We start from the raw sequence: 23,940 nt of genomic DNA on the forward strand, positions 1-23,940 counted from the left end.
AGGGACGCTCCAGGAAAATAATGCTAAGATCTCTCTTCTCTGTAGAAAAGCTACAGCTCCACACTAAGAGGAATGCCATCTTCTATAAAGAATGGAATCATCAGTGACCAAGAATTACTGCCCAGGAGAAATTCATTAATATTAAAACTAAAGCCAGACCCACTTCAGCACACCGACAGCCAGAACAGTGATATGGAGCAGTATTTTAGAGAATGGTTTTCTAAACCAGCTGACCTGCACGGGGTTATACTGCCGCATCTCTCTGGAACACACATAAAACTGTGGAAACTGTGCTACTTCCGCTGGATCCCCGAGGCTCAGATCAACCTTGGGGGCTCCATCACTGCCTTTCACAAGCTTTCCCTTCTGGCTGATGAAGTTGATGTGCTCAGTAGGATGCTGCGGCAGCAGCGGAGCGGCCCCTTAGAAGCCTGCTATGCAGAGCTGGACCACAGCAGGATGTATTTCAGAACCAGCGGCCCTCATGACACCTCCGGGACACCAGAGTTTCTCTCCTCTTCCTTTCCGTTTTCTCCTGTAGGAAATCTGTGCAGACGAAGTATTTCAGGAACGCCATTAAGCAAATTTTTAAGTGGGGCCAAAATATGGTTATCTACTGAGACACTTGCAAATGAAGACTAAAATGTAGTATTTTCTGAACATTTGAAGGGAAGCTCTATAAATTTTTCCCTCTGAATCAAAAATTGTTAACCTAGGCATTTAAAACTGATAATTTTATATATAAGAATAATAGATGAAATTTGCACTAATATTTTAAAAATATGTTGAATCACTCTCCCTTTACAGTGGCTTTAAGAGAAATGTAATTTTTGTTTTTTATGTTCTCTAGCATTAGAGTTCTTTCTGGCTTATTTTAGGTGATGTGCAGACAACATTCTCCATTCTTTTAACTATGATCAAACCAATCAGGTTTTCTCTACTATATTTATTTTGTCTGCATAATCCATTCTTTGTACCCCCTACTAAAGCTTACTAGATACTTGGTTGGATTACCAACCTAAAGAAGTAGACATCAGGAAAGTTAAGAAATTAGTATTTAGTATATTTCCAGGAATCTCTAGGAAAACCCCCAAAAGACTTTAGTAGGTATTCCTGTATTTTTTCTGGTCACTTTCTGTTTCTCAAATTGAGCTCAATTCATTCATTATTTTGAGACCAAATTTATTATTTTAGATCACCTTGTTTGGGTACTTAGATTACTGTGTTTTGAAATCATGAGCTTGCTTTTAACTCCACAGGACTAACTTTAAAACAGTGTGTACTGTAACTTTCAAGTATTCACTGTAGATAATAAAACAAGTGCCTTTGACATTAAGATATGAATAACACAGGAAATCTAATTTCACTTTTTAAAATTAGGAGGTTAAAATACTGAAAATAGGTTTTTCATACTAAGCTTCATAACAGTAGCCAGGAGTTCCCAAAGTAAATTTCTGTCCCTTTGAAAATCACTGAGGACACAGCAGCCTGAGTTCTAATCCTGAGAAGTTTGTCAGGCCATCCAGCCCTAGCTCTGGCAGACTGGTTCCTAGACAGTAGAGTGCTATCTGCATAGACCGCAAGGCCTGCTTGGAGGCATCCCTGTCAGCATTCCCAGCCTGGTGAAGTGTTGCTGGCAGGCACACCATGGAAATAACTAGTGAAGTCACAAGTCAGGGCACCTGCACAGAAGTGCTTCTCCTAAAGTTCTTAATGCTTACAAATAAAGAACAGGAGAAATAAAAGTGTACTTCTCTCAAAATACTGCTGTTCTAATACAAAGAACTCCCTCACATGCTTTCCTGACTTTTGACAGCAATATTAAGAGGAGACCAATAAATTTAAAAAGGTATATTCCTGATCTGAAATTCCCATTTTCAAACTATAAGAACCTAGCCAAGGTCCAAGCTTAAGCTCCTTAAAATGGTGCTGCTGGTAGTGGCATTTAGTGCCATTCCCCCCAACAAACCCTCATCTGCTTAAAAGATATATGTATTCAAATCTGACTATGTTAAAGTTCCTTAAACTGCCATCTTAAGAATTTTGAAAAAAAAAATTATAGTGAAGTATCTAGTTAGCTTATTTCCTTTCCCCAAACAAGTTTTTTTCAGGATAGTTTTACCTATATGTGTACTAAACAGCTATTTCTACTTTGTTTGCCTTTTAAAAATTGTTTTTTCTTAAGTGTCTTAGGAAATTTATCATTTTGTGGATAAACGCAATGTTTTTAAAGCCAACTTGTTGCGTAGAAAACAAGAACTATTTTCAGTATGTACAAATAACATTATTGTCACTAAAGATTTTATAATCCTTGATTAGAAACCAGCCCCAACCCTTTTAAGACACCATAGTATTTTCTGCTATTGAAATTTTAATAATAATTCCCCCTTCTTCACTAAGCTGCTTTTTTATTATTATAAATTGTTCTAAATTTATTTTTTGAATTGAACACCTATTTCTGTATAATTTTCTTTCCTCACACATTTATTTCAACTCCTTTAGATTTTTATGTGTGTGTGTGAATTTATAAGTTTAAAAAAGATTAGGTACTATTAATACTGTTTTAAAATAGAAAAATGCATATTTTTGTATGATAATCAAATGTAGTAAAATATGGGGTTTGTCTTATTTTTACTGAATAGTTGTTATTATCATGATTATTGTGTCACAGTTCATTGTGCATAATATGAAAAACAACTATTAACAGCCTTAAGTCTGGGCCATTATAAAGCTGCTTGGCATCTCTACGAACAAAAATGACACTGTGGTGACAGAAATGGTAAGTATGGCTGCGTGCAATGTACCAAAGAGAGCTCAACACCCCTAGTCCCCGTGGCCCTGTGGAGCCTGTGGTGATGGAATCCAGGCAAAGGCCAGATGGCATTGGACTTCCTAGTGTTGGACTTGAAGATGTACAGTGTCTCACTGTTGTTTTATGATGGGAACCAATTTTAAAACCAAAATTGTCTGACTAACTTTATTTAAGGAAAGGATATTAATTTGTACTAACATGGTGAAAACTGTTCAACACAACTTTCAACAAAATCTTCTTGCTGTGGCAGTAACCTCAAGTAGTAAAAACTTGACTTAGAAAACAAAACCTTTGTGCCTAAAACTGATGACTTGAGTTGAAGTAGGACGAGTAGGAAAGATCTTGTTCAGCAGAATGAATGTGAAGGAAATTTTGATGCTGAATAAAATTTCCATGAAATTATTTGTCATAATTATTAATATGAAATATGCCAGAGCACAGTGACTGAAGATGTGTAAATACCTCTCTTACCTATACATACTGCTTCATTCACACAGGGTTTTGCTTGCCCTCTAAAATGGAGTCATGATCAGTAACAATTTTTACATTTTAGAAATGGCTGTATTTAGGCCATGTGGGTAGTAATAGACCATGCCCTAACTGGTCCTTCCATTTAATAAACACAAAAACTGGGAGTTAAGTTTCTCCCAGAAGTTCCCAGTCTATGGGAGACCAAGGACTCTAGCCCACATCCTGGGCCTAGCATTTATTTAAATCACCTTTCTACCTGCTTGAGACCCAACAATGGTGATGAGCAGCCTTATTTCAACATAGAGGATGAGGAGGTACAACTGCCTTGAAAAATACTGCTCATGCTGTTGGCGATCTTGCCCTAACTGGTAATAGCAAGCATCTACAGATGCTGTACTATAAGAAGTTAAGAAATTCAAGAGAACTGTATAATTCCTGAGGCAATCTGAATCTGCACTGTTGTTTCTGCCCTTCTTGAGTAGTCACAAAACAAGAATATTTAACAGCTAAATGTGTAAAAGAGTATAGAAAGACTTGAATTCAAGGATCTTCGTTTCCAAATTGTTACTTTTATAGAAGACCTAAGCTGAAAGCTATGAACTATGTTTGCATTTTTGTTTTTGCTTTTATTTTTCTTAAGTCTAATTTATTGGCATAGATGTATCCAGCTCCTAAAATGGCCAACAGGGTTTTGACCATTTATAAAAAAGACCATTACCCACTGTGTGGGATCAATTCATGTATTTCAAACAGACACCAAGTTCTCCGAGATACAGACACTATACAATGATCAATTAGTAATTCAGGTTTATAACTGACGATAAAATCAAAATTAAATACAATGTAATACTACTTTATGCTTTTAAAAATATTACTGTATAACTAAATATTCCCAATTTGATGGCTTTAGCTGAGGCCTTTGCTCTTAGCTCCAACTGCAACCACATGGCAGACTTCTACTTCAGCCCCCAACTTCTGCAGTTCATCCAACCAGATCATTTGCTTTTGTGAAAGTCGATCACTGGGGCCTTTAACTTCTACAAGCTGGAAGATAAATTTTTAAAAATTAGTATTCTACTGAAACTTTTTAAAAATTAGTATTTTACTGAAACTGAACAGTTACCCAGATGTTAGCTATAGTCATTTTCACTGACAATTATTTATAAATGGCTTACTCTATTACACTACTCTTTACATATACAAAGCAATACATATGTAAAAAAAATTGAGAAATATTTCTGTTCTGTAGAAACTAGGCAGTTATTCATAAGGAATTTGCAAATTGATTCTTAGTATAAAATTATTGAAAATTTATTTTAAAGCAAATATTACAGTTATTCCCCTATTTAAAACCATCCAATTACTTGTTATATTTACAACTGAATCTAAATTTCTTATCCTAACCTACAAAACTAGGATCTGGGCCCTACCAATCATTCCAAAGGCCTCCTTTCAGATTAACCTATGCCCTTTCCAAGGGCCCTCACACTATTCCTCTATTAAAGGACATTTCTCCCTGTTTTTCATATGCCTGATTTATTATCTTTCAAGCAGCTTAAACCTATCTCACAGGTCCACCATATCTCTAAGGAGATGGATAGAGCTTCATGTACTTATTTATTTCATGGCAATCTATAGATATTTTTATTACAGATCAGTTCCATAAAGGCAGGAGCTCTGTCAGTTCTGTTCACTGCACACTACTGAACTAGGAGACAGAAATAAAAACAATCCCAGGGGAAGTATAGAAAAAACTTTATAACAGTATTCTGTAGCCTAATGGACATTTAGAGTCCCCAAGGGAGAGAGAGGAGAAAAAAAATTATTTTTACTGAGTAATGGCCAAAATTTTTCCAGATATGATGAAAACTAGAAACACAAAACTTTAATGAACCCAAGCACAGAAATATCAAGAATAGTACACTACACTAAGAAATACAATGATTAAAAAGTATAATCATCAATAAAGGGATTATCTTTAGAAACAACCAGGATTTTTAAAATTCTAGCTAGAAGAGAGTGAACCAGTATTTTAAAAGTATTAAAAGAACTGTCAACACAGAATTCTGTGCACAGAGAAAATAATCTTCCAAAAATAATGGCTAAATAAAGACTTTTCAGAAGTCCTACAAGACCTAAAAAATATGATTGGAAGACCTCTGCTTCAAGAAGATGTTAAAGGAAATTTTTCAACTAGGAAAATGATACCAAAGGGAAATGTGAATCTGTACAAAGGAATAACAAGCGATAGAACTGGTCTACGTGTGTAAATAGACCCATTAATTATTTAACTCAGTTGCAGAAAGCAAAAATAATGTGTTACGGAATTTGTTACGTGTAGAAGTGAAATGCATGAGAACACAAATGCTAGGAGGGAGATAGATATAAGAATAATCTGTTGCACAGTTATTCATACCATACATGAAATGGTGTAGTATCACTTGAAGGTGGACAGTAACTTTTAAGATTAGTACGACCATGTAAGAAATACAACAGAGTTGTATCCTATAAGTTAAGGTAAAAAATGCAATCTTTAAAAGAAAAAGAAGAAAAGGGAGAACAAAAGAGACCTGAGACAAAGAGAAAACAAGTATTAAGATTCAAAACCAAGCATTTCAGTAATTACATTAAATTTAAATATTCCAGACACCACGATTAAAGGCAAAAGTTAGGCTGGATTAAAAAGACTAAAAGGAGGGGGCTGGGGTTGTAGCTCAGTTGGTAGAGTGCTTGCCTTGTATGCACAAGGCCCTGGGTTCAATCCCCAGCACTACCAAAAAAAAACAAAATTAAAAAAAGACTAAAAGGCAAGATGCAATTATATGCTGCCTATAAGAAACTCATAGAAATATAAAGATAAAATAGGTTAAAAGTGAAAGAATGGAAGCCAAACGTGGTGGTGTACACCTATAATCCCAGTAGCTATTTTGGAGGCAGGAGGATCCTGAGTTTGAAGCCAGCCTCAGCAAAAGCAAGGCACTAAGCAATTCAGTGCTGGGGATGTGATTTGGTGGTCAAGTGCCCCTGAGTTCAACCCCCAATGCCTCCCCCCAAACAGTACAAGTGTGGAAAAAGATGTATCATATTAACACTAATCAAATGAATGCTGAGAAATTTGATTTCTAAATTAAAAAAAAATTATCAGGAATAAAGGAAGGGCATTTCAAAATGATAAAAGGGTTGATTTGTCAAAAGGACCTGACAATCCTAAATTTATGCATCTAATCCTAATTTCAAAATGCATGAAGCAAATATTGATAGAGATGCAAGAAGAAACATACAAATTCACAGTTATAATCAGAGATGTTAATGTTCTTCTCTCAAAAGTTTATAGAGCAAGTTAATAAGGAACAGTAAGGACACAGAAAACTCAAACAACAGTATAAATCAACCTGAGATAATTGATTGACATTTTAAAATACTGTTCCTCTTTCCCAACAAGTTAAACACATATTTAAGTTTGCAAATAGAAGAGTCACCAAAGCAAACCGTGTAAGACTATATAAAACGTCTAAGTCTCAAATTTGCTAGGATCCTAGTCAAATAAAACATGCCCTTTGATTTTAGTAGGAGGAAACCACAAATCAACAGCTGAAAGATAACTGGATAAATTGACTCACTTGTAATCAAGTCGTGGTTCAAAAAAGAAATCAAAAGGGAAAGAAGAAAGTTGTGGGTTTTTCTTTTTTCTGTTTTTCTGGGTGCTAGGGAATCAAACTCAGGACCCTGCATACAAGCACTCTACTACTGAGCTACATCCCCAGTTCCAAAAAAGTATTTTGGACTGAATGAAAATGAAAACAACATATCAGATTTGTGAGATTCAGGTAAAGCAGTGCTTATAAAGAAATGTATAGTGCTAAACACCTTTATTAGAAACTTTTTAAAAATTGTTCTTTTTAGATATACATAACATTTTGACATATTATACACACATGGAGTTTCACTGATTGTGTATTTATATATGAACATAGGAAAGTTATGTCTGATTCATTCTACTGTCTTTCCTATTCCTTTCCCCTCTCCCTTCTCTTCATTTCCCTTTGTCTAATCCAATGAACTTCTATTAGAAAAAGAAACTTTTTCTTTTTTTGCAAATGACAAAGCAAATTTACTTCCCAAATACATTGTGTTTTCCTATGAATAATCCAATATAATCGACAAAGAAATAATCAGTAACTTTATTGAGCATAATAAGTAAGTTTAGGAAACTGACCAAACATAATATTAAGGTGTAACCATGCACCAGTACTACATAATTAGAATATGATATTTGAAAATGGACTTATAAAAAGAAACTTTCAAAGTAATGATTACAACTTCCTCTCTAAGAAACCATAAATAACAATTAAATCCAAAGTAATCAGAAGAATGGAACTTATAAAGAGAAGTGCAGAAATCAATGAAACAAAGACATTAGAGAAAAATCAATGATAACAAAAGCTGGTTCTTTGAGAAAAATCAATAGAATTGATAAATCTCCCACCAGATAGGTCACAAAAAGAAAAGATACAGACCGCTAATATCAGAATAAAAGCATGATAGAAATAATGATTCTACAGATATTTAAATAACAAGGAGAAACAGGAACAATTTTATGCCAAAAAAATTCAACAACTTACATGAAATGGACAACTTCTCAAAAGACACAAACTCCCAAAGTTCAATCAATATAACATGAATAGCTCTATGTTGATTAAAAAAGAAATGTAGAGTTTTGAAGTTTCCCAAAAAGAAAACTCCAGGCCTGTTAGGCTTCCCTGTTTAATTCCACCGAAGATTTTATGGACTAATAATAATTGTAAACAAACTATTCCTGAAGACCAAAAATGTTATTTTCCATCCCATTCTATAAAGGCCAGTAATATATTGCCCTGAAACCAAAACTCAACAAAGATATTATAAGAAAACTACAGATCAATATCTTTCATGAACATATATGCAAAAATTATAATATTTTACAAAATCAAATCCACACTTTATCACAATTATTATGTGAGGCTTATCTAAGAAATGCAAGTTAGGTTGTAAGATTGAAAAATCAAGTAGTAGAGCATTTACCCAGCATACAGGAGGCCCTGGGTTTGATCCCCAGCACCGCAAAAACAAAACAAATAAATAAAGATTCCAAACCAGGCTCTTCTGGGAAATGAGGCACAGTGAAATCACCTGGAAGATGAACCATCATGGCCCAGAGGAACTGCAGAATCTTCAGAAAGACTTTAGGATACAGAATAAATCTATCTGCATTCTGGGTACCAGAAGAGAGAAACTTGCTGAAATGATCTTAAAAACAATCCTAGAACTGAGCCAGTTTTCCAAAGTGTTTCCAGTTTTCTCACTGGCTGGAGAAAGCTGACTTTTGATGAGGAAGCCCATGATACTGTGCATGAAGCAGTGGTAGACATTGTAAAGTTGGATGCTTTCAAAGTCACGATGTTGGATACTGTTGTCTGGGTACCAGAAAAGTACCCAGGATGGAAAAATTTGTTTGACTAAGATTATGTGCTAAAGTCTGCCACGTTATCCAGAGTAGAAGGGTGCAAACATTTCAACCTGCTTTTATCCAAAGGAACAGATAAGTTGAGCAATTTTTAATATGTACAAGTGGAAGCCAGGGCTAAAGAAATATTTAATTTTATTGTTACTGAGTACTTAGGCCTGGAGTTCTATTAAAAAACAGGCAAGAATCTCACTGGAGTGAATGGTCGATCGGGAAGTTCTTGAGACTCTTGGGCCTCTGGCTGCTCTTGGCCTGTGGTAACTTGTGGCTAGAGTGATGTTGAACAGCTGTTGAGATCAAGCAATGAGTAGATGGAATTCTGAATAAAAGGGCCAGCCAAGACTTGAGGAAGCCAACAGTTTCCTTAAGCCATAGCCATAATGAAGAAATGCTTCTTACTGTGAAGCTCAATACCCATCACCAATTTCTGGGTCTAAGATGTCTTTACTTTTGTCACTTCAGTATCCTCAGCCACCCATACCAATCAAGAAAGGATTGTGTTCTATATCACTGGTTCAAGCCTGATTGTACACACCCTCACTCACACCCTTTGAATCATAATTTGGGGGATGTGGACACAGCAATCTGTAGTTTTCTGTTGCTTTTTTTTTTTTTTGTACCAGAGACTGAACTCAGGGGCACTGGACAACTGAGACACATCCCAGCCCTATTTTATATTTTGTTTAGAGACAGGGTCTCACTGAGTTGCTTAGCACCTGCTATTGCTGAGGCTGGCTCTGAACTCAGGATCCTTCTGCCTCAGCCTCCCGAGCCACTGAGATTACAGGCATGTGCCACCGTGCATAGCAGGAATCTGTAGTTTTCTTTGAACTTCCTTGGGTGGTTCTGATAACCACTGTTTGGAAGGCCTTATGTACTATCTCAATGAGCTCTGCTGTACAGTTTACAACAGTCCTGTCTTTGACTTATACAAGTACTAATTAACTATACATAACTGCTTACCTGACTATTGTGTGCCTTTTTAACTTCTTTAGAATATGTAATAAAATATTTAAAGATTCAAAAACCAATGTAAATTATGTTATTAACATAGTAAAGAGAAAATCATATAATAATGTCAAATTTTTAAATATTTTTCATTGCAGATGGACACAATGCCTTTATCTTATTTATTTACTTTAATGTAGTGCTACGGATCAAACTGAGTGCCTCTCATGAGTGAGGCAAGCACTCCACCACTAAGCCACAACCCCAGCCCTAATTTTTTAAAAACATTTGACAAAATCCAACTAACTCCTGATAAAAACTCTTAGAAAACTTAGATATAAAGGGAAATCTCTTAATCTGATAAAATGTACTTACAAAATATCTGCATCTGACACAATACTTAATAATGAAAGACTAAGAGCTTTCCCTTAAGATCAGAAACAAGGGATGCCAGTCTTCCCACTTACAGTCTATATAGGAGGTTCTGCCAGTGCAATGACTGATTGCACTTTCCTGACTAGGAAAGAGGAAAGAAAATATCAATACTAGAAAGGAAGAAATTAAGACTCTCTTTCTTAGCAGACAATCTGAATGCTAATGTAGAAAATCCAATGAAATACACCAAAAAATTTTCAGAATACAAATCAATGTGCAAGAATCAACTATATTTCTATAAAGTAGGAGCAAGCAACTGGAAGTTGAATAAATAGCATCAAAAATATAAAATACTTAGTAAGGATCAATTTATATTTTAATTTCTCTTAGAAAAGTTTTTAGTTTTCAGTGTTTAGGTTTTGTATATCTCTTAAGAGGTTGATCCTTACTAAATATTTTATATTTTTGATGCTGCTTATTCAACTTTCAGTTTGCTTGCTGCTACTGTATAGAAATATAATTGATTCTTGCATATTGATTTGTATTCTAAAAACTTGATATGTCCTTTTATTAGTTTAAGGACCTTTTTGATATCTGACACCAAAAATATGATCCATTAAAGAAAGGTAAGCTGAATTTTGTCAAGATTTAATAATTCTGCTCTTCCAAGAAAATGAAAAGAGAAGCCATAGACCTAGATGAAATATAACCAAGACTTGTATCCAGGAAATATATATATATCATATAATATATATAATATACACACAAGTTTATTTTTAATCTCGAAACTCAATAAAAAGCAAGCAACCAACCAGTGCAGCATATCAGGGCAGGGTTCAGAGTAGGCAAGTAATGTACCCCATGGACAACAACTGAGGAGGTGCTCACTCTCAGGGAGCATAGCAAAGCTCTTTGTGTCTATACCCTATGGGACCCACTCCCTCTGAGTGTGTGCCGGACCTGGTGACTTATTCTGAGAACAGAAACAGCAAGAGTGATGGATTGCCCCTTCCATGATGAAGGTGCAGGAGACCTGGCCTTCCATCAGGCTCAATGGCTCCTCTCACTCACCTGCTCTGATGAAACAAGCTACTTTGTGGTGCACAGCCTAAGGGAGGACACCCCCTGCCCAAACCCCTGCCCTCGGCCCAGGAGCTCTTGAGGAAATCAGTTTTGGAAGCAGCCACACAAGTAGTGTCTAAAGTGAGGCCTCTGATTCAGCAGCAAACAAAATTACAAACATAACTTTCCATTCTGGTTCCACTGACCTTAAAGCGGTGATTCTGGGAGTTCCATACCACCAAGTCAGGGAGGCCCCCTCGGCAGTGTCGGAAGTCAGCAGCCAGTCGCCTGCACACACCACTGAGGATGGGACCCCCCAAGCAGGAGACAAGATCCTGAACACAAAACACATGAATAGTTAGCCTCTTTCCTTAGGCGGAGATCCTCAAATAGGCTTCAGCAACTATGAGACAAAGAACAACTCCAGAGTAGTTCAACAGAAATGGATTCCAGGTACACCAGAGGTTGTTTTGCTGCTTATAGAGGGACCAGAGCCACTGCCAAAAATCCCCACTAATGAACTCTGGGGAACCAGTTCTCTTCAATCAGTTATCAGGCTTCTGCCCTGTGTGAACATCCTGGGGAACATCTGAGGAAGAAGGAACTTTAGAGTCAGAACTCAGGAATATGACTGCAATGACTCATAGAGGCCAGTAGTTAAAAAGAGACAGAAAAGAGTCCTGTCAAGCAAAAAGAAGCTATCTGTGTGTATGTGTGTGTCCCTCTTTCTTTCTCTCTCTGTCTCTCTCTCTCACACACACACACCTGTGTGCATTTTGATAGTTGCCAAAAGGACACCCCGGACCAGGGAGACATCACTTTGGGACCAGCTCTTGCCATACAGATGAACTGTTACCTGAGCCTGCCGAAGAGAAGTGAAGCGGTCCCAGCTGACAAGAGAAGCCACTCTGCCTTCCTGGGCCTGCCATGTGGCTGCCACCCAGGCTCGCAGGTTCTCTGCAGGGGCACTGTGAATCATCTGCAGTCTGGCCTCAAGGGCTGGGCCCCTGCTGGTGAAGAAGCTGTCTGTGCACAAGTCCAGTGGGGATGCCTGTGTCACAGAGAAAGCAAGCTCTCACAGCATGCCTAGAGAGCAGACTCCTCAACAATACTCAAAACCTATGCAATTTGGAAAATGGCCAGTTGGTTGAAACATTCTTCTTCTCAAAAGGTTTGCAAAAATTATCTGATATATATAACCAATACGAAAGGAATTTATTACACAAGTGGGTGTGAATCACAGGCGCATGCAGAAGGGTCTCCTCATGAGGCAGCACTGACGACTTACCTGGTAGGCGTTTCTGAAGACGTCTGGTATCCCATCCATGAAGATTATATCCCACAGAAGGAGGCCATACAGGGTGCTGAAGGTAGACCCTTCTCCATGGATCCCTGCAACAAATCATACACATGGAGGAAAAATCAGTTTTGTCTGTTTTCTTTTTCGAAAATGCCACTGTTATCTGCTGCATATTCAATTTCAAGGAAATAATAAATATTTTTAGTCTGAAGAAAATGCTAGTTTCATGCCATTCCTAAATCATTTTCTTATACTATATTATTTGCATACAGAAGCCCACTGAAGGGTGAAAATCTTAGTAATCATGGAAAAGTTCAAATGAACATTGCAAAGCCACAAAGCAGAGTTTTTCACTTTGGTGAATAACCTAAGGAACATGTTTTCTTAAAAAAAAAATACTAATAATAAAAAAGCAGGTTCCCTCCTCAGCTCTGATTTAGTGGTGGAGGCTGAGCTGGGTGCAGAATCCACAAGCAGGCTCTGTGTCAGGCATCCCCCAATATCCCTCAAGAACATGTCCATAAAGGGACTGACAGGAGGAGACTGGGGAGCAGTGGCCATGTCCACACCTCCAGACTTAGCAGGTGCTGCTACACTTCACCTCACTTACCTACACACTATGTTGCTTTGGCCTGAACAAGGTCTTCCCAGTGTTTCCAGTATTCAAGGCTTTTATAGAAGCTTTCAGTCTTAAAAACCATTTAATTTAGATACTCCATCCTCATGTCCCACACACATTACTAACTGGGAGACCACCTCAGAGAAAGAAATAAAGTGCCAGATCACTGAAAGCCAAAGGCAGAGTCCATAACCGGATAAGAGTGGGCTTTGGCTGTTTTGCTAAATGGGATACCATTAAATGGGTTGGTCATTCATCCACCAACCATTCTTTACCTCTCCTTTGGCTGATATTTTTCATTCCATAATAAAATTAACTTAATTTTAAAAAAATGGGTTTTGGCATAGCCCCATACCTCTGTCCCCAGAGAGTTCCTGTTTGCCGAGCTATTCTAAGCTGAGCTTCTCTGTATATCACCACACCCAAAAGGGAAGGCAACCACATGGATACCTCTCTGCACATTACTGCTTTGGCTAAAGGAGGCACCAAACAACAGACCCCACTTCTGACACACTATGCACACTGGCAAGAAAGTTCCTCTAGCTGGCCAGACTCTTGACACTGCAGGCCCTGGTCCACATGTGTAAGGCCACAATGAGCACAGGGCAGAAAGCCGAGACAAGACAACACCACTCATCTGCTTGGGAGGCTGGCCTGAGGGGCTGCTTGCTCACTATGTGCCTTCCTGGGTCTGCCATGTGGCTGCCACCCAGGCTCGCAGGTTCTCTGCAGGGACACTGTGAATCATCTGCAGTGTGGCCTCATGGGCACAAAAAAGTGCTCTTAGGACAGAGACCAGAGTCTCCATCAGCAGCAGTATATGACCTGTTCCTCTGTCCTGCATTCCTGAGCTGTGCCAGACTCTTTGTTCTGTCCCTGTCTTAGTTCTAGCCCCTGGTCTCTGCAGCCTGTCTCTATGATTCAAAAGAACAGAGGCAAAAACAGGACTTGTTTGGAGCCACTGGCTAAAGCCTTGAACTTTACTAAAAAGCTTTGTACCAGGATACTGGGCTCCTGTCCTGCCAGGAAGAAAGTTAGGCCTTGACTTCTAATCAGCTTCCTGTCCTTTTGTATATACTGCTCAGTCAAGAATATGGAGGCCAGAATTGTTCCTGAACTTCTTGGCAAGCCACATGATGCATGTGGACTCCAACTGAAGTCATTTTTGGTGCAATCCTTCTGAGAAATTCAGAAATAACCATCCCTAAAGGGGTTTGAGATTACCCTTATGTGAAATCCCCTCTAGACTAAAGCCCAGCAAGTATTCAGCTCATTTTCATTGCATCAATATTAAAAAATGAAAAATATATTCATACAGAAATATATTTTTATAAAAACTATTTAGTATTCTATGAAGAGAATTTTCCAACTGTTTGTCAGGGTAACGGCTTGGTTTACAGCCTGCCCTTTCTTTCAGCAACTGCCCAGCTTTCACATCTCCTATGACATTATCTGGGAGCTGGAATTCTCATTCTGTTCTTTTCTGTCTAGCCTTTTCAGGCCTATTGTATCTCTGTTTTCACTGGCCTCCACACTTCCTCCCCAATAGCATCACCCTTCCCTATAATAAAGATTATATAGATTAATCTTAGCACTCACCAGAAAGAAACCCATATTTTATAAAATTCTATCTTGTAGTTATCCTTCTAAAACTGTCATTAATCTGAACACTCACATGATGCTGAAGTGGAGTAATGTCTTTGATTTTTACCTATCTGAAGATATCAGAGTGTTTTTCACACTAGTGACCCTACAGCACAGGCACAGGGAAAATGCTGCCTGGATGTGAGGATGGGAAAGACTTGTCCCCAGGAGTGGCCCATGTGAGCTGCAAAACAAGTACCATGAGAGGACACCTGGGGTCAGCTTCCAAATTCCAGGGGAAATTGGTAGGAAAAGAGAGAAAGAAGACGAGAGCTGGGTGAGTTTTGAAGATCAGAAATGTTTTCCAGTTTTTTTTTTTTTATTTTTTTTTTTTTAGTTGTAGTTGGACACAATACCTTTATTTTCATTTGTTTTTATTTTTATGTGGTGTTGAGGATTGAACACAGCACCTCACGTGTGCTAGGTGAGCGTTCTATCACTGAGCCACAACCCCAGCCCCAAGGTTTTCCACTTTTGCAGAGTCATGGTCACTATCCTCCATAATAAAAAGTTTCATAAAAATAAAAAATCAAAACAAAACATTAGAGCCAGGCCCTCAGGGTATCTCCAGGACAACTAGCCCTACTTTATTCCTTATCTTAAATATAGAATAAAGGAGCTTCCTCTGTAATTCTTCCCTCCTTGATTTACTTTTATTTTTCTACTCAGTACTAGATTCTACTAAGGGCCAGGAATGACAATTTTATTTTACCAATTATAAGGCAAGTAAGTGCTCAATGTCTTCACTTGACCCTGAACCTTAGATAAAGCACTGAATTTACAGTTCATTCTCTGAGACCAAAATCAAAGAAAGAATAAAAGAGGGGAAGAGAAGCTGATGTATACCCAAACAGAAGGAGTTTCTAAGTGACCTAAGAAATGAGTCAGTTATTTTGTAAAAAATGAAACCCTTATCTGTTGTTATGTAATAGTGCTTATGACAAGAGACATCCAAAGCAGCTCTCATTCTGAGTGACTCCACAAACAAACAGCCTGCACAAGCAGGATCCAACCATAACACATGTGATCCACAACTGTGCCTCACTCCTGGGAGGTACAGCCATGGCCAACAGGCCCTTCTGGGCTATGGTACGGGAGGGCTCATCCTCTATCATGTCTGTGCATACAAGGAAGAAGCCCTAAGAGGAAAGCTAACACCTCAAATCTATTAACTGAGTGAAATGCCTGCAACAACCATGATATGAAAAGGAAGAGCAAGCACATTTAAACTAACTCATGTATATTTTTCTCAAATGGCCAGTCCCAGCTCCAAAATATGAACTTTGTCATAGTCAAATGTGTACTTCCTCTCTTAGACCTGCTCGGCATATTCATTAACTCACCAGGTGGAGCCCCCAGAGATTGACTGAAATACCCTAACACTCTTAAGAACAGCACACAGTTGGGCAGGAGGCAACCAGAGGTCAGCTCCACTCATTCTTGAGTCGAAAGGTAGAGGGACAATGGATTCTCCAAGGAAATGAGGTAGCAGGACTTGGGGTCCAAGTTCATTACTCTAGGAGGAGCAGATCCTTCAAGCTCCTTTCATTTATGACCTGATTCTGGGTCTGATAACCCTCTCAGAAGCAGCCCAGCCCTCAGTCTCTGCACCAGGTTTGACATCAGGCAGCCTCTCTGGCAGTCCTCTGCCCTTTCTTTTTTGTTTTATACCGGGGATTGAAGTCAGGGGCACTTGACCACTGAGTCACATCCCCAACCCGATTTTGTATTTTATTTAGAGACAGGGTCTCACTGAGTTGCTTAGTACCTCACGGTTGCTGAGGCTGGCTTTGAACTTGCTATTCTCCTATCTCAGCCTCCCCAGCCGCTGGGACTGTAGGCAAGTGCCACAGCACCCGGCATCCTCTGCCCTTTCTTACTGCTCACTAACAGCTATGACAGCAAAGACAGTCTCTAATGTCCCACCAGAGAACACTGATCTTCACAGGCATTAGGTGGGGAATACTGGGGAATGGGAAGAAGACCCCCTTTAAAAACTGTAGCTAGTAAAACTCTTTTCTATACCCCTTGATCAACAGTACCTTTTTTTTTTCCCCCAGCAGTACAGAGGATTGAACAGGGCCCAGTATATGCCAGGTTAAGTATTCTACCAAGGAACTACATCCTCAGCCCTTTTTATTTTATTTCAGTATAGGGTCTCACCAAGTTGTTGAGGCTAGCATCAAACTTGTGATCCTCACAAGCAGCTGGGCCCGGCTTAGCAGTGTATTCTACCATGGGCAGAGGAAAGAGAGATGATGGCAACCCATAATTGACAAACCATCAGGAAATGCTGTTCGCCTACACGCTGATTGTCTGGAATAGGTGAAATGTTTTCTGTTTACCCTGGTCAAAGCCGTTGCATCTGTAATAGTCCAGCGCCAGCTCCTCCACAGAGCATAGTACTGTGGTGGGGTTAGCAGTATCCCCAGACTCCATGACAAATACAGACTTGCCCATCCCACGCTGTGGGCACAGCCTGCCCGTGATGGTCACCTGGGACAGCAACAGAAGAACATCCATTAGCTTCACTTCACCTCAAAGTACCTGTAAACCTGCCGGTAGAATCCTGGGGATAAACCTTCCTAATGCTAAAGCTGTGCTTTTAACAGAGTACAAAGTGTGTGACCCACACTGGCACATCTATAAGGTTCTGGCCTTTGGAAAGCATCTGTCATGGGAGGAACTCTCCAGATCCCCCACTTCCAGGAGAAACCACCAGATGTTCTGAGCTCCTACTCAAAAGTTCAATCACTTAATTCAGGTGTGACCACACCAGCTGACCCATTCTTATTAGGGAGAGAGTATTAGAGTGAAAATGGGAGCAATGGCCATGTCATTATCCAAAATGCACATTAGACTGTTCCATTTCCTAATAAAAATGCACACTAAAACTGTTCTTAGGTTGCTTTCAGTCAGAAAAACAAACAAACAAGAAAACGTGTTTAAATCCAAAGCACACAAAAAGGGCTGAGGAGGATGATCAGTTGTAGAGCATGCACTTAAAACCACAATACCCTGGGTTCAATCCAGTACTCAAGACAAACAAAGCACCCAAAGGAAACTACTTACATGTTTAACATCTTCGACAGCAATTTCTGGCAGCTGATGAAAGAGGTGCTTATACTTTTTACAGCTTGGAGACTCTCGCAGGCGCATGGCTCTCTGATAAAGTGAAAGACGGTGTCCTGTCCTTACCTCTGGATCTGCCAGCCCTTTAATAATGCACTTGATAGCCTAGTAAATAACATGTCACATATCAAGATCCTAAAAAACCCTAAGGCAGCATCTACTAATTTAGCTTAACAGAGTAAGAAAATTTCACTACTAATTATTCAGTTTTACTAATATGCAAGTAAGCAAATAGCAAGCTATTTTCTTAGATCTTATTCTGATATTTTTAACATACAGATTAACTATAATCCTCATTGTTAAGTGCAGGAGCACAACCAGCATGCTATTCATTATTCATGGGGACAGAACATCCCATGGCCCCTTCCTCACCAAGAGCATGTCCCTCAGGACATCCCTGCATCATGGGCTAGAAAAAAATTTAGAGGAACACTTGGGTCTATGGTTCTCTGGTTCTCAGAATTTCTTCTGGGTGAGGGGCAGTGAAAGAAAATGTGTCCCACCCTTGATCTACAAAATGAGATGAACTCCACAACAGGCACCTAGGAAACTGACCAGTCAAAACTTCTAGGTGGCTCTCATGTAGAGTCAGGACCGCAGAGCTGGGCCCAATTCCTTATTTACAGGAAAGGTACCTAGAGTTTGGAGGAGTGTAACATGTTTCCCAAGGTTGTTCCAAGTTGGACAAATAAACAAAGAGAAATACTGAAAACTAGAGAAAGATACCACTTTATTCCTGCTACGATGGGTGAAATCAGAAAATAATAAGCGTTGGCAAGGATATAGAAATTGAAACCTTTGTTCCTTGTTGATGGAAATATAAAAACTGAAAACACTCTGAAGAACAGTTTGGCAGTTTCTGAAGCAACTAAAATAAAATTACCAAAATGACCCAAAAATCCACACCTAGGAATATTCCAAAAGAAATCAAAACAGGGACATAGACATACACTTGTACATGCATGTTCATGGGGGCATTATTAAAAACAGCCAAAAGGTGGAAGCAACCCAAGCATCCGTTTATAGGTGACTGGATAAATCAAAGGAGGTTTATATACAATGAATTATTTATAATTCAGCCATAAAAATGAAGTTATGACATGCTGCAACATGGATGAAGCTTGGAAACATTATGCTAAGTGAAATAATTCAGACACAAAAGGGCAAATATTGTGTGATTCAGCTTTTCTGAAATATACACAAGAGGCACATTCACAGAAAGTAAAGTGAGGTTTGTGGAAGGAGAAAACAGAGAGAATTTACATAATGATTACAGAGTTTCTGTTTGGAGTGATAGACACTAGAGTAATGCTTGTACAACATGGCATAATCAATGCCACTGAATTGTACACTTAAAATTTGTTAAAATGACAAATTTTACATATGTTACATATATCTTACAATTAAAAAAATTTTAAAAAGAGAGAAAAGAAACTGAAATATCAACGAAGGCTCGGGCCATGAGGAACTGAGGGGATAAAAGGAGTCAACAGTGAGATCGTGCCATCTGAGAGTGTTCTGTACCTTGGCAGGAGACAGCAGGCAGCAGAGGCCTGGAACAGGGAGGGAATAGCCAGACTAGCTCCACCCTGGCTCTGGGGCCCCTGGCTGGCCCCTGGCAATCTGCAAGAATAAGCACTCTTGCTAATGGCTTCTGCTCTAGGGACTGACATAAAGCACATAAGGAATAGTAACATGATCATGAGGGCTGTGAGTGTAGCCAGTGAGATTGCTGAGAAAGGTTAAAAGGAACTATAAGTTTCTTACTATCAATCAAAAATAAGCTCAGTAGCCTATCTGCCCCTGTGACTCTGAGGGAAGGCTCCTGTGAGCAGCACTGTGAACCAGGGAGAGAGCCGCAACATCCTTGAGCCTTTACGTGAAGAAAGCAGCAGCAAGAGCACAAGCTTTGTCTCTTTCACGCTTGGTGCTGGGCCAAGAGACGCCTTCTCTTGCTACTGTAGCCTCAAAGAACATTGGCAGGAAAGGGGGCACCATGCCCACCTCCACAACAAAACAGCTTCCAGTGGCTTTTCACAGGTACCTGAAGTAACAAGGCACTTTTTCAGTGGAAGGCAGCAAAAACACTACATCACAGTTCCACATTCCATGGCCAATTTTTTCCACTCCTGTATCACCCTGATTCATTTAATATGCCACTGGAAAAAACAAAACCTCCCAGAGGCACAGTTCCCTCCATTCAACTTGAATTCAGGCTGGAATGTAGACAGGGAGGGGGACCCACAGGCAGCAACACAAAGAGCCACTGTTGTCGCCTGGCTCAGCAGCAGCAGCTCTGAAGCCCCACCCTGCTGGATATAGTGGCAGCAGAATCCCTCTACTTCCAAGTCCCCAAGATGCCCAGAATAGGGAGCCCTGGTGCCCTCAAGAGGTGGTGGCCTGATTACAGTTGAGACAACACATGTCCCAGGGGCACAGCAAAATACCTCACAGAAGTACAAAGAGTTATTCATAAAGCACTTGCAGTTAAGATAAGGAAAGTAACATTTCCGTCAAGGCAACAAGCAAATAAAATCACTATTTCCAAAACAAAAACATTACCTTAGGTACTGGGGATGTAACTTCCTGAAAATACTTGCATAGCATGAGTAAGGTTGTGGGTTCCATCCCCAGCACCACAAAACAAAAACAAAACAAAACACACTGTCGTGAAGGCACCTGTTGAGGACTGATCGTCTCCCCTGAGTTCTAGATTCTAACTCCTGAATCCCAACACAGTCCACTGTCAACCCATCTTCTAAATAATGGAAGAGAAGATAGCAGTCTCCTGTCTTTAAAGGTTGTGGTATTTCTACTTGGATTGGAAGAAGTCAGAATGTTAACAAAAGAAATAAATGTTCTAATTATATTCAGAATATAACAGGCTGGAGGTATAGCTGCGGGTATAGCTCAGTGGTAACTGCTTGCATAGTAAGTGCAAGGTCCTGGGTTTGACCCCCAGCACCAAAATGAATGGATAAAGTACTTAATAATTTGCAATATTTAAAAAACTCATTCAGAAGTAACAAAAGCATTGGGTATATTTTTGCATACCGGTTCCAAGCGCTTCAAGTGCTGGTGTAAGTTAAGAGCCAGTCGATCCCACCATCTGCCTCTGCTATCAGGGCAATAAATTTTCTGTGACAAAAGGTTTTCAAGTTCCTTAACAGCTTCCTATTGCAACAATAACAGAGAAAGCCCATTAGACTTAAAAAAAAAAAAAAAAATTCAAGTGTAATTTTATTTAGAAGACACCAGGACCATAAAGTATATTTATAATGCGTATCTTTCTAAAGCCAAGGATCAGGGCTGACAGAAGAAGTGCTTGGAGATGCCCTTCTGCAGTAGACATGAATTCCCTGAGGTTTCCTTGTTTTATAGACAGGTCATCTACAGGCTAGAACTGGGTTTTTGGTGGCCGTGGGTACCGAAGGACATTCTCTTCAAGTCACACTGGCCAGCACAGAAGCAGAAACACTGGTCAGGGCTGAAAAACTTACATACTTATGGGAACCCAGCAGGTCAGAGGACCCACAGAAAGAAGAATTTAAGGCAGGCAGGCCGGTGATAACGGGTGTGCTCATCCAAACACTCCACTTCAACAAGAAGACTCTCTGGTCAAGATATATGCAGACTCTTCAGTCATTCTTTTTTTGGGTGGGGGGGTGTGGGTAGGGGCAGCAGGTACCAGGGATTGAACTCGGGGGCACTCAACCACTGAGTCACATCCCCAGCCCTATTTTATATTTTATTTAGAGACAGGGTCTCACTGAGTTGCTTAGTATCTTGCTCTTGCTGAGGTTGGCTTTTAACTAGCAATCCTCCTGCCTCAGCCTCCCAAGCCGCTGGGATTATTGCTCTTGCTGACGCTGGCTTTGAACTAGCAATCCTCCTGCCTCAGCCTCCCAAGCCGCACCACCACATCCAGCTCTTCAGTCATTCTTAATCTTCTGTGGTTCATATCTCTTTCAAACATGTAATGTTTACCCCAGAAAAATACAAAACTCTTGTATACATGCAATTCTGGGGTTCACAGATGCCCTAAAACTCATCATTGATATTCTTTGAGATTAACAGATCCCAGGTTAATACCCAGCTTAGTATATCCTCTTCACAAAAATATCATTCTTCAACAAAAATATCAAGTACAACAAAAGGGAGCTCTGGCAACTTCACTATGTTTAGTATGAAAACCCAATCATATTTCTGATTTGTAACTGTAGATTATTTTCAGATAATCCATGGCAGCTGACAGGGAAGCTTAAGGAGACTTGAGAGTTCCATCTCAGTGATTTGGGGAAATCTCCCAAGTCCAAGTCTTGCACAAAGTTCTGAAAGAGATTGAGTCGTAGGCTGTAGAGACCTGTCCATGATCTCTACTGGGCTTTGTCCACGACCATTCCAGTACAGTGACTCATTAACTCACGAGCAAACAAAACAGCTGTTGGTCTTCAGCTGTCCTTTTTCTACTAACCCGAGAGACAGCAGGTTACTTACATTAAACACTCTCATTGTGTTACTGTGTGATGACCATGTATGCAGCAAAGCAGAGAGCCTAGTAGGTTTCCTTCACATGTTTATTGCTGCCGTCTCAGAATAGGGTAGGGGAGGGACTGGTGCTCTAACCTCATACATGTGAAGTCTCTGCAAGATTTCAACAGTCCGAGACAAAATCCTTGTATATATCCACCCGACTGTAAAACACCGCAGAAAGAGTGGTAATTCCTCATGGTATCTAAAATAAAAATGTATACCAGTACATTTAGTTTATTTGTTATATACAATTATAAGTGAAAAGCAGATCCAATTCCTATATATTATTTTTTATTTTGTTCTTATCCTAGGGATATGAACCCAGGGATACTCTACTACTGAGCTACAACCCCAGCCCTTTCTATTTTTTACTTTGAGACAGGGTTTCACTAAATTGCTGACGTTGGCCTTGAACTTGGGATCCCCTTGCTTCAGCCTGAGTAGCTGGGATTCTAGGTATGTGCCACCATACTCAGCTGAATTCTTGTCTTTTAAGTATTCTAAATACTTCCAATTATATACAATTTCTTACACCACAAACCTACATTCTCATAACTAGTCACCCTATCCCAGGTCACTCAGATGGCACAGAGAGATGAGAACAATATGTAATATTCTAAATCAAGGTCAGCAAACCCCAGCCCACAGGGCAAACCCAGGGCCAACTCCCTAATTTTCTAAGCTAAAATGGCTTTTACCTTTTTAAAAAATATATATTATAAAATGTATTTTGTATTTCTTTTTCTGTATGCATTGCTATTACCTATTTTTGTTTTTAACCAACACATAAACCCACAAAAACTGTACAACTTAGTGGAGTACTATGTATTGTTTCGGTGACCATGTAAAAATCAGGTTAAACATACCTATCTCTTCAAACATCAATTATCTGTTTATGAAAAACACATTCAAAATCCTTCTAATTTTTTGAGATGAACAGTTCAAAATTTCTTTCTTTCTTTTCTTTTTTCTTTTTATAGTTGTAGATAGATGGACAGAATGCCTTTATTTTACTTGTTTTATTTTTATGTGGTGCTGAGGATGAAACCTAGTGCCTCATGCATGCTAGGCAAGAGCTCTGCCACTGAGCTACAGCCCCAGCCCACAATCATTTTCTTTATCAAGCTACTTCTTACTGCTATCAAACTATAACTTAGTACTCCTTGGTCAACTTTTCTCCAGTCCTTCCTCCTCCTAGAATTTTACCATTTTAAATAAAATATACCAAAAGGAGAATAATACCCCAAGGCATGTGAAAATTAAAATGGAACTCAAATTTCAATGCCTATATAATACAGTTTTCTAGAACACAGCCATGCTCATTCATTTCTTTCTCTCCAGTACCTGTTTCTACACAATGGCAGAGTAAAGTCGCTACCACACAAAATCAAAGCCTTGAGTATGAATTCTCTGGCCTTTCATAGAGGAAGGTTCTCAGTCTGTTCTACAGTAATCTAACTTCCTGACTATGATTTTCATTATAAATGTTTCCTAAATGTTTTTCTGAAAGAGGCACTGATCACCATACAACAATAAAGGAA

At 39.2% G+C, this 23,940-nt stretch overlaps 2 protein-coding genes and 1 non-coding gene across 8 annotated transcripts in view; 2 read left to right on the plus strand and 1 right to left on the minus strand.

Moving 5' to 3' along the window:
* Mtmr10 (myotubularin related protein 10) overlaps positions 1 to 3,214 on the plus strand; it is a 49,262-nt gene extending 46,048 nt beyond the window's left edge. For all 5 annotated transcript variants that reach the window (XM_046435644.2, XM_046435634.2, XM_046435652.2 and 2 more), the window contains one exon: positions 46 to 3,214. In XM_046435644.2, coding sequence (XP_046291600.1) covers positions 46 to 642 — 597 coding nt within the window. In that variant the 3' untranslated portion in view covers positions 643 to 3,214. The remainder of the gene's footprint in view (positions 1 to 45) is intronic.
* Positions 3,215 to 4,009: 795 nt separating this feature from the next.
* Fan1 (FANCD2 and FANCI associated nuclease 1) overlaps positions 4,010 to 23,940 on the minus strand; it is a 34,104-nt gene continuing 14,173 nt past the window's right edge. For both annotated transcript variants that reach the window (XM_058576659.1, XM_046435611.2), the window contains exons 7-14: positions 22,493 to 22,601; positions 20,921 to 21,040; positions 17,807 to 17,971; positions 17,080 to 17,230; positions 12,460 to 12,563; positions 12,028 to 12,222; positions 11,378 to 11,506; positions 4,010 to 4,327 (exon numbers count right to left, since the gene is read on the minus strand). In XM_058576659.1, coding sequence (XP_058432642.1) covers positions 4,190 to 4,327; positions 11,378 to 11,506; positions 12,028 to 12,222; positions 12,460 to 12,563; positions 17,080 to 17,230; positions 17,807 to 17,971; positions 20,921 to 21,040; positions 22,493 to 22,601 — 1,111 coding nt within the window. In that variant the 3' untranslated portion in view covers positions 4,010 to 4,189. The remainder of the gene's footprint in view (positions 4,328 to 11,377; positions 11,507 to 12,027; positions 12,223 to 12,459; positions 12,564 to 17,079; positions 17,231 to 17,806; positions 17,972 to 20,920; positions 21,041 to 22,492; positions 22,602 to 23,940) is intronic.
* On the plus strand, positions 5,987 to 6,059 carry Trnat-ugu (transfer RNA threonine (anticodon UGU)). The gene has a single exon. It is a non-coding gene; the product is annotated as a tRNA-Thr (tRNA).

The sequence above is a fragment of the Marmota monax genome, unplaced genomic scaffold (assembly GCF_021218885.2).
Source record: "Marmota monax isolate L192 unplaced genomic scaffold, Marmota_monax_Labrador192_F-V1.1 WCK01_AAM20220418_F8-fsc00005, whole genome shotgun sequence".
NCBI classification, from domain to species: Eukaryota; Metazoa; Chordata; class Mammalia; order Rodentia; family Sciuridae; genus Marmota; species Marmota monax.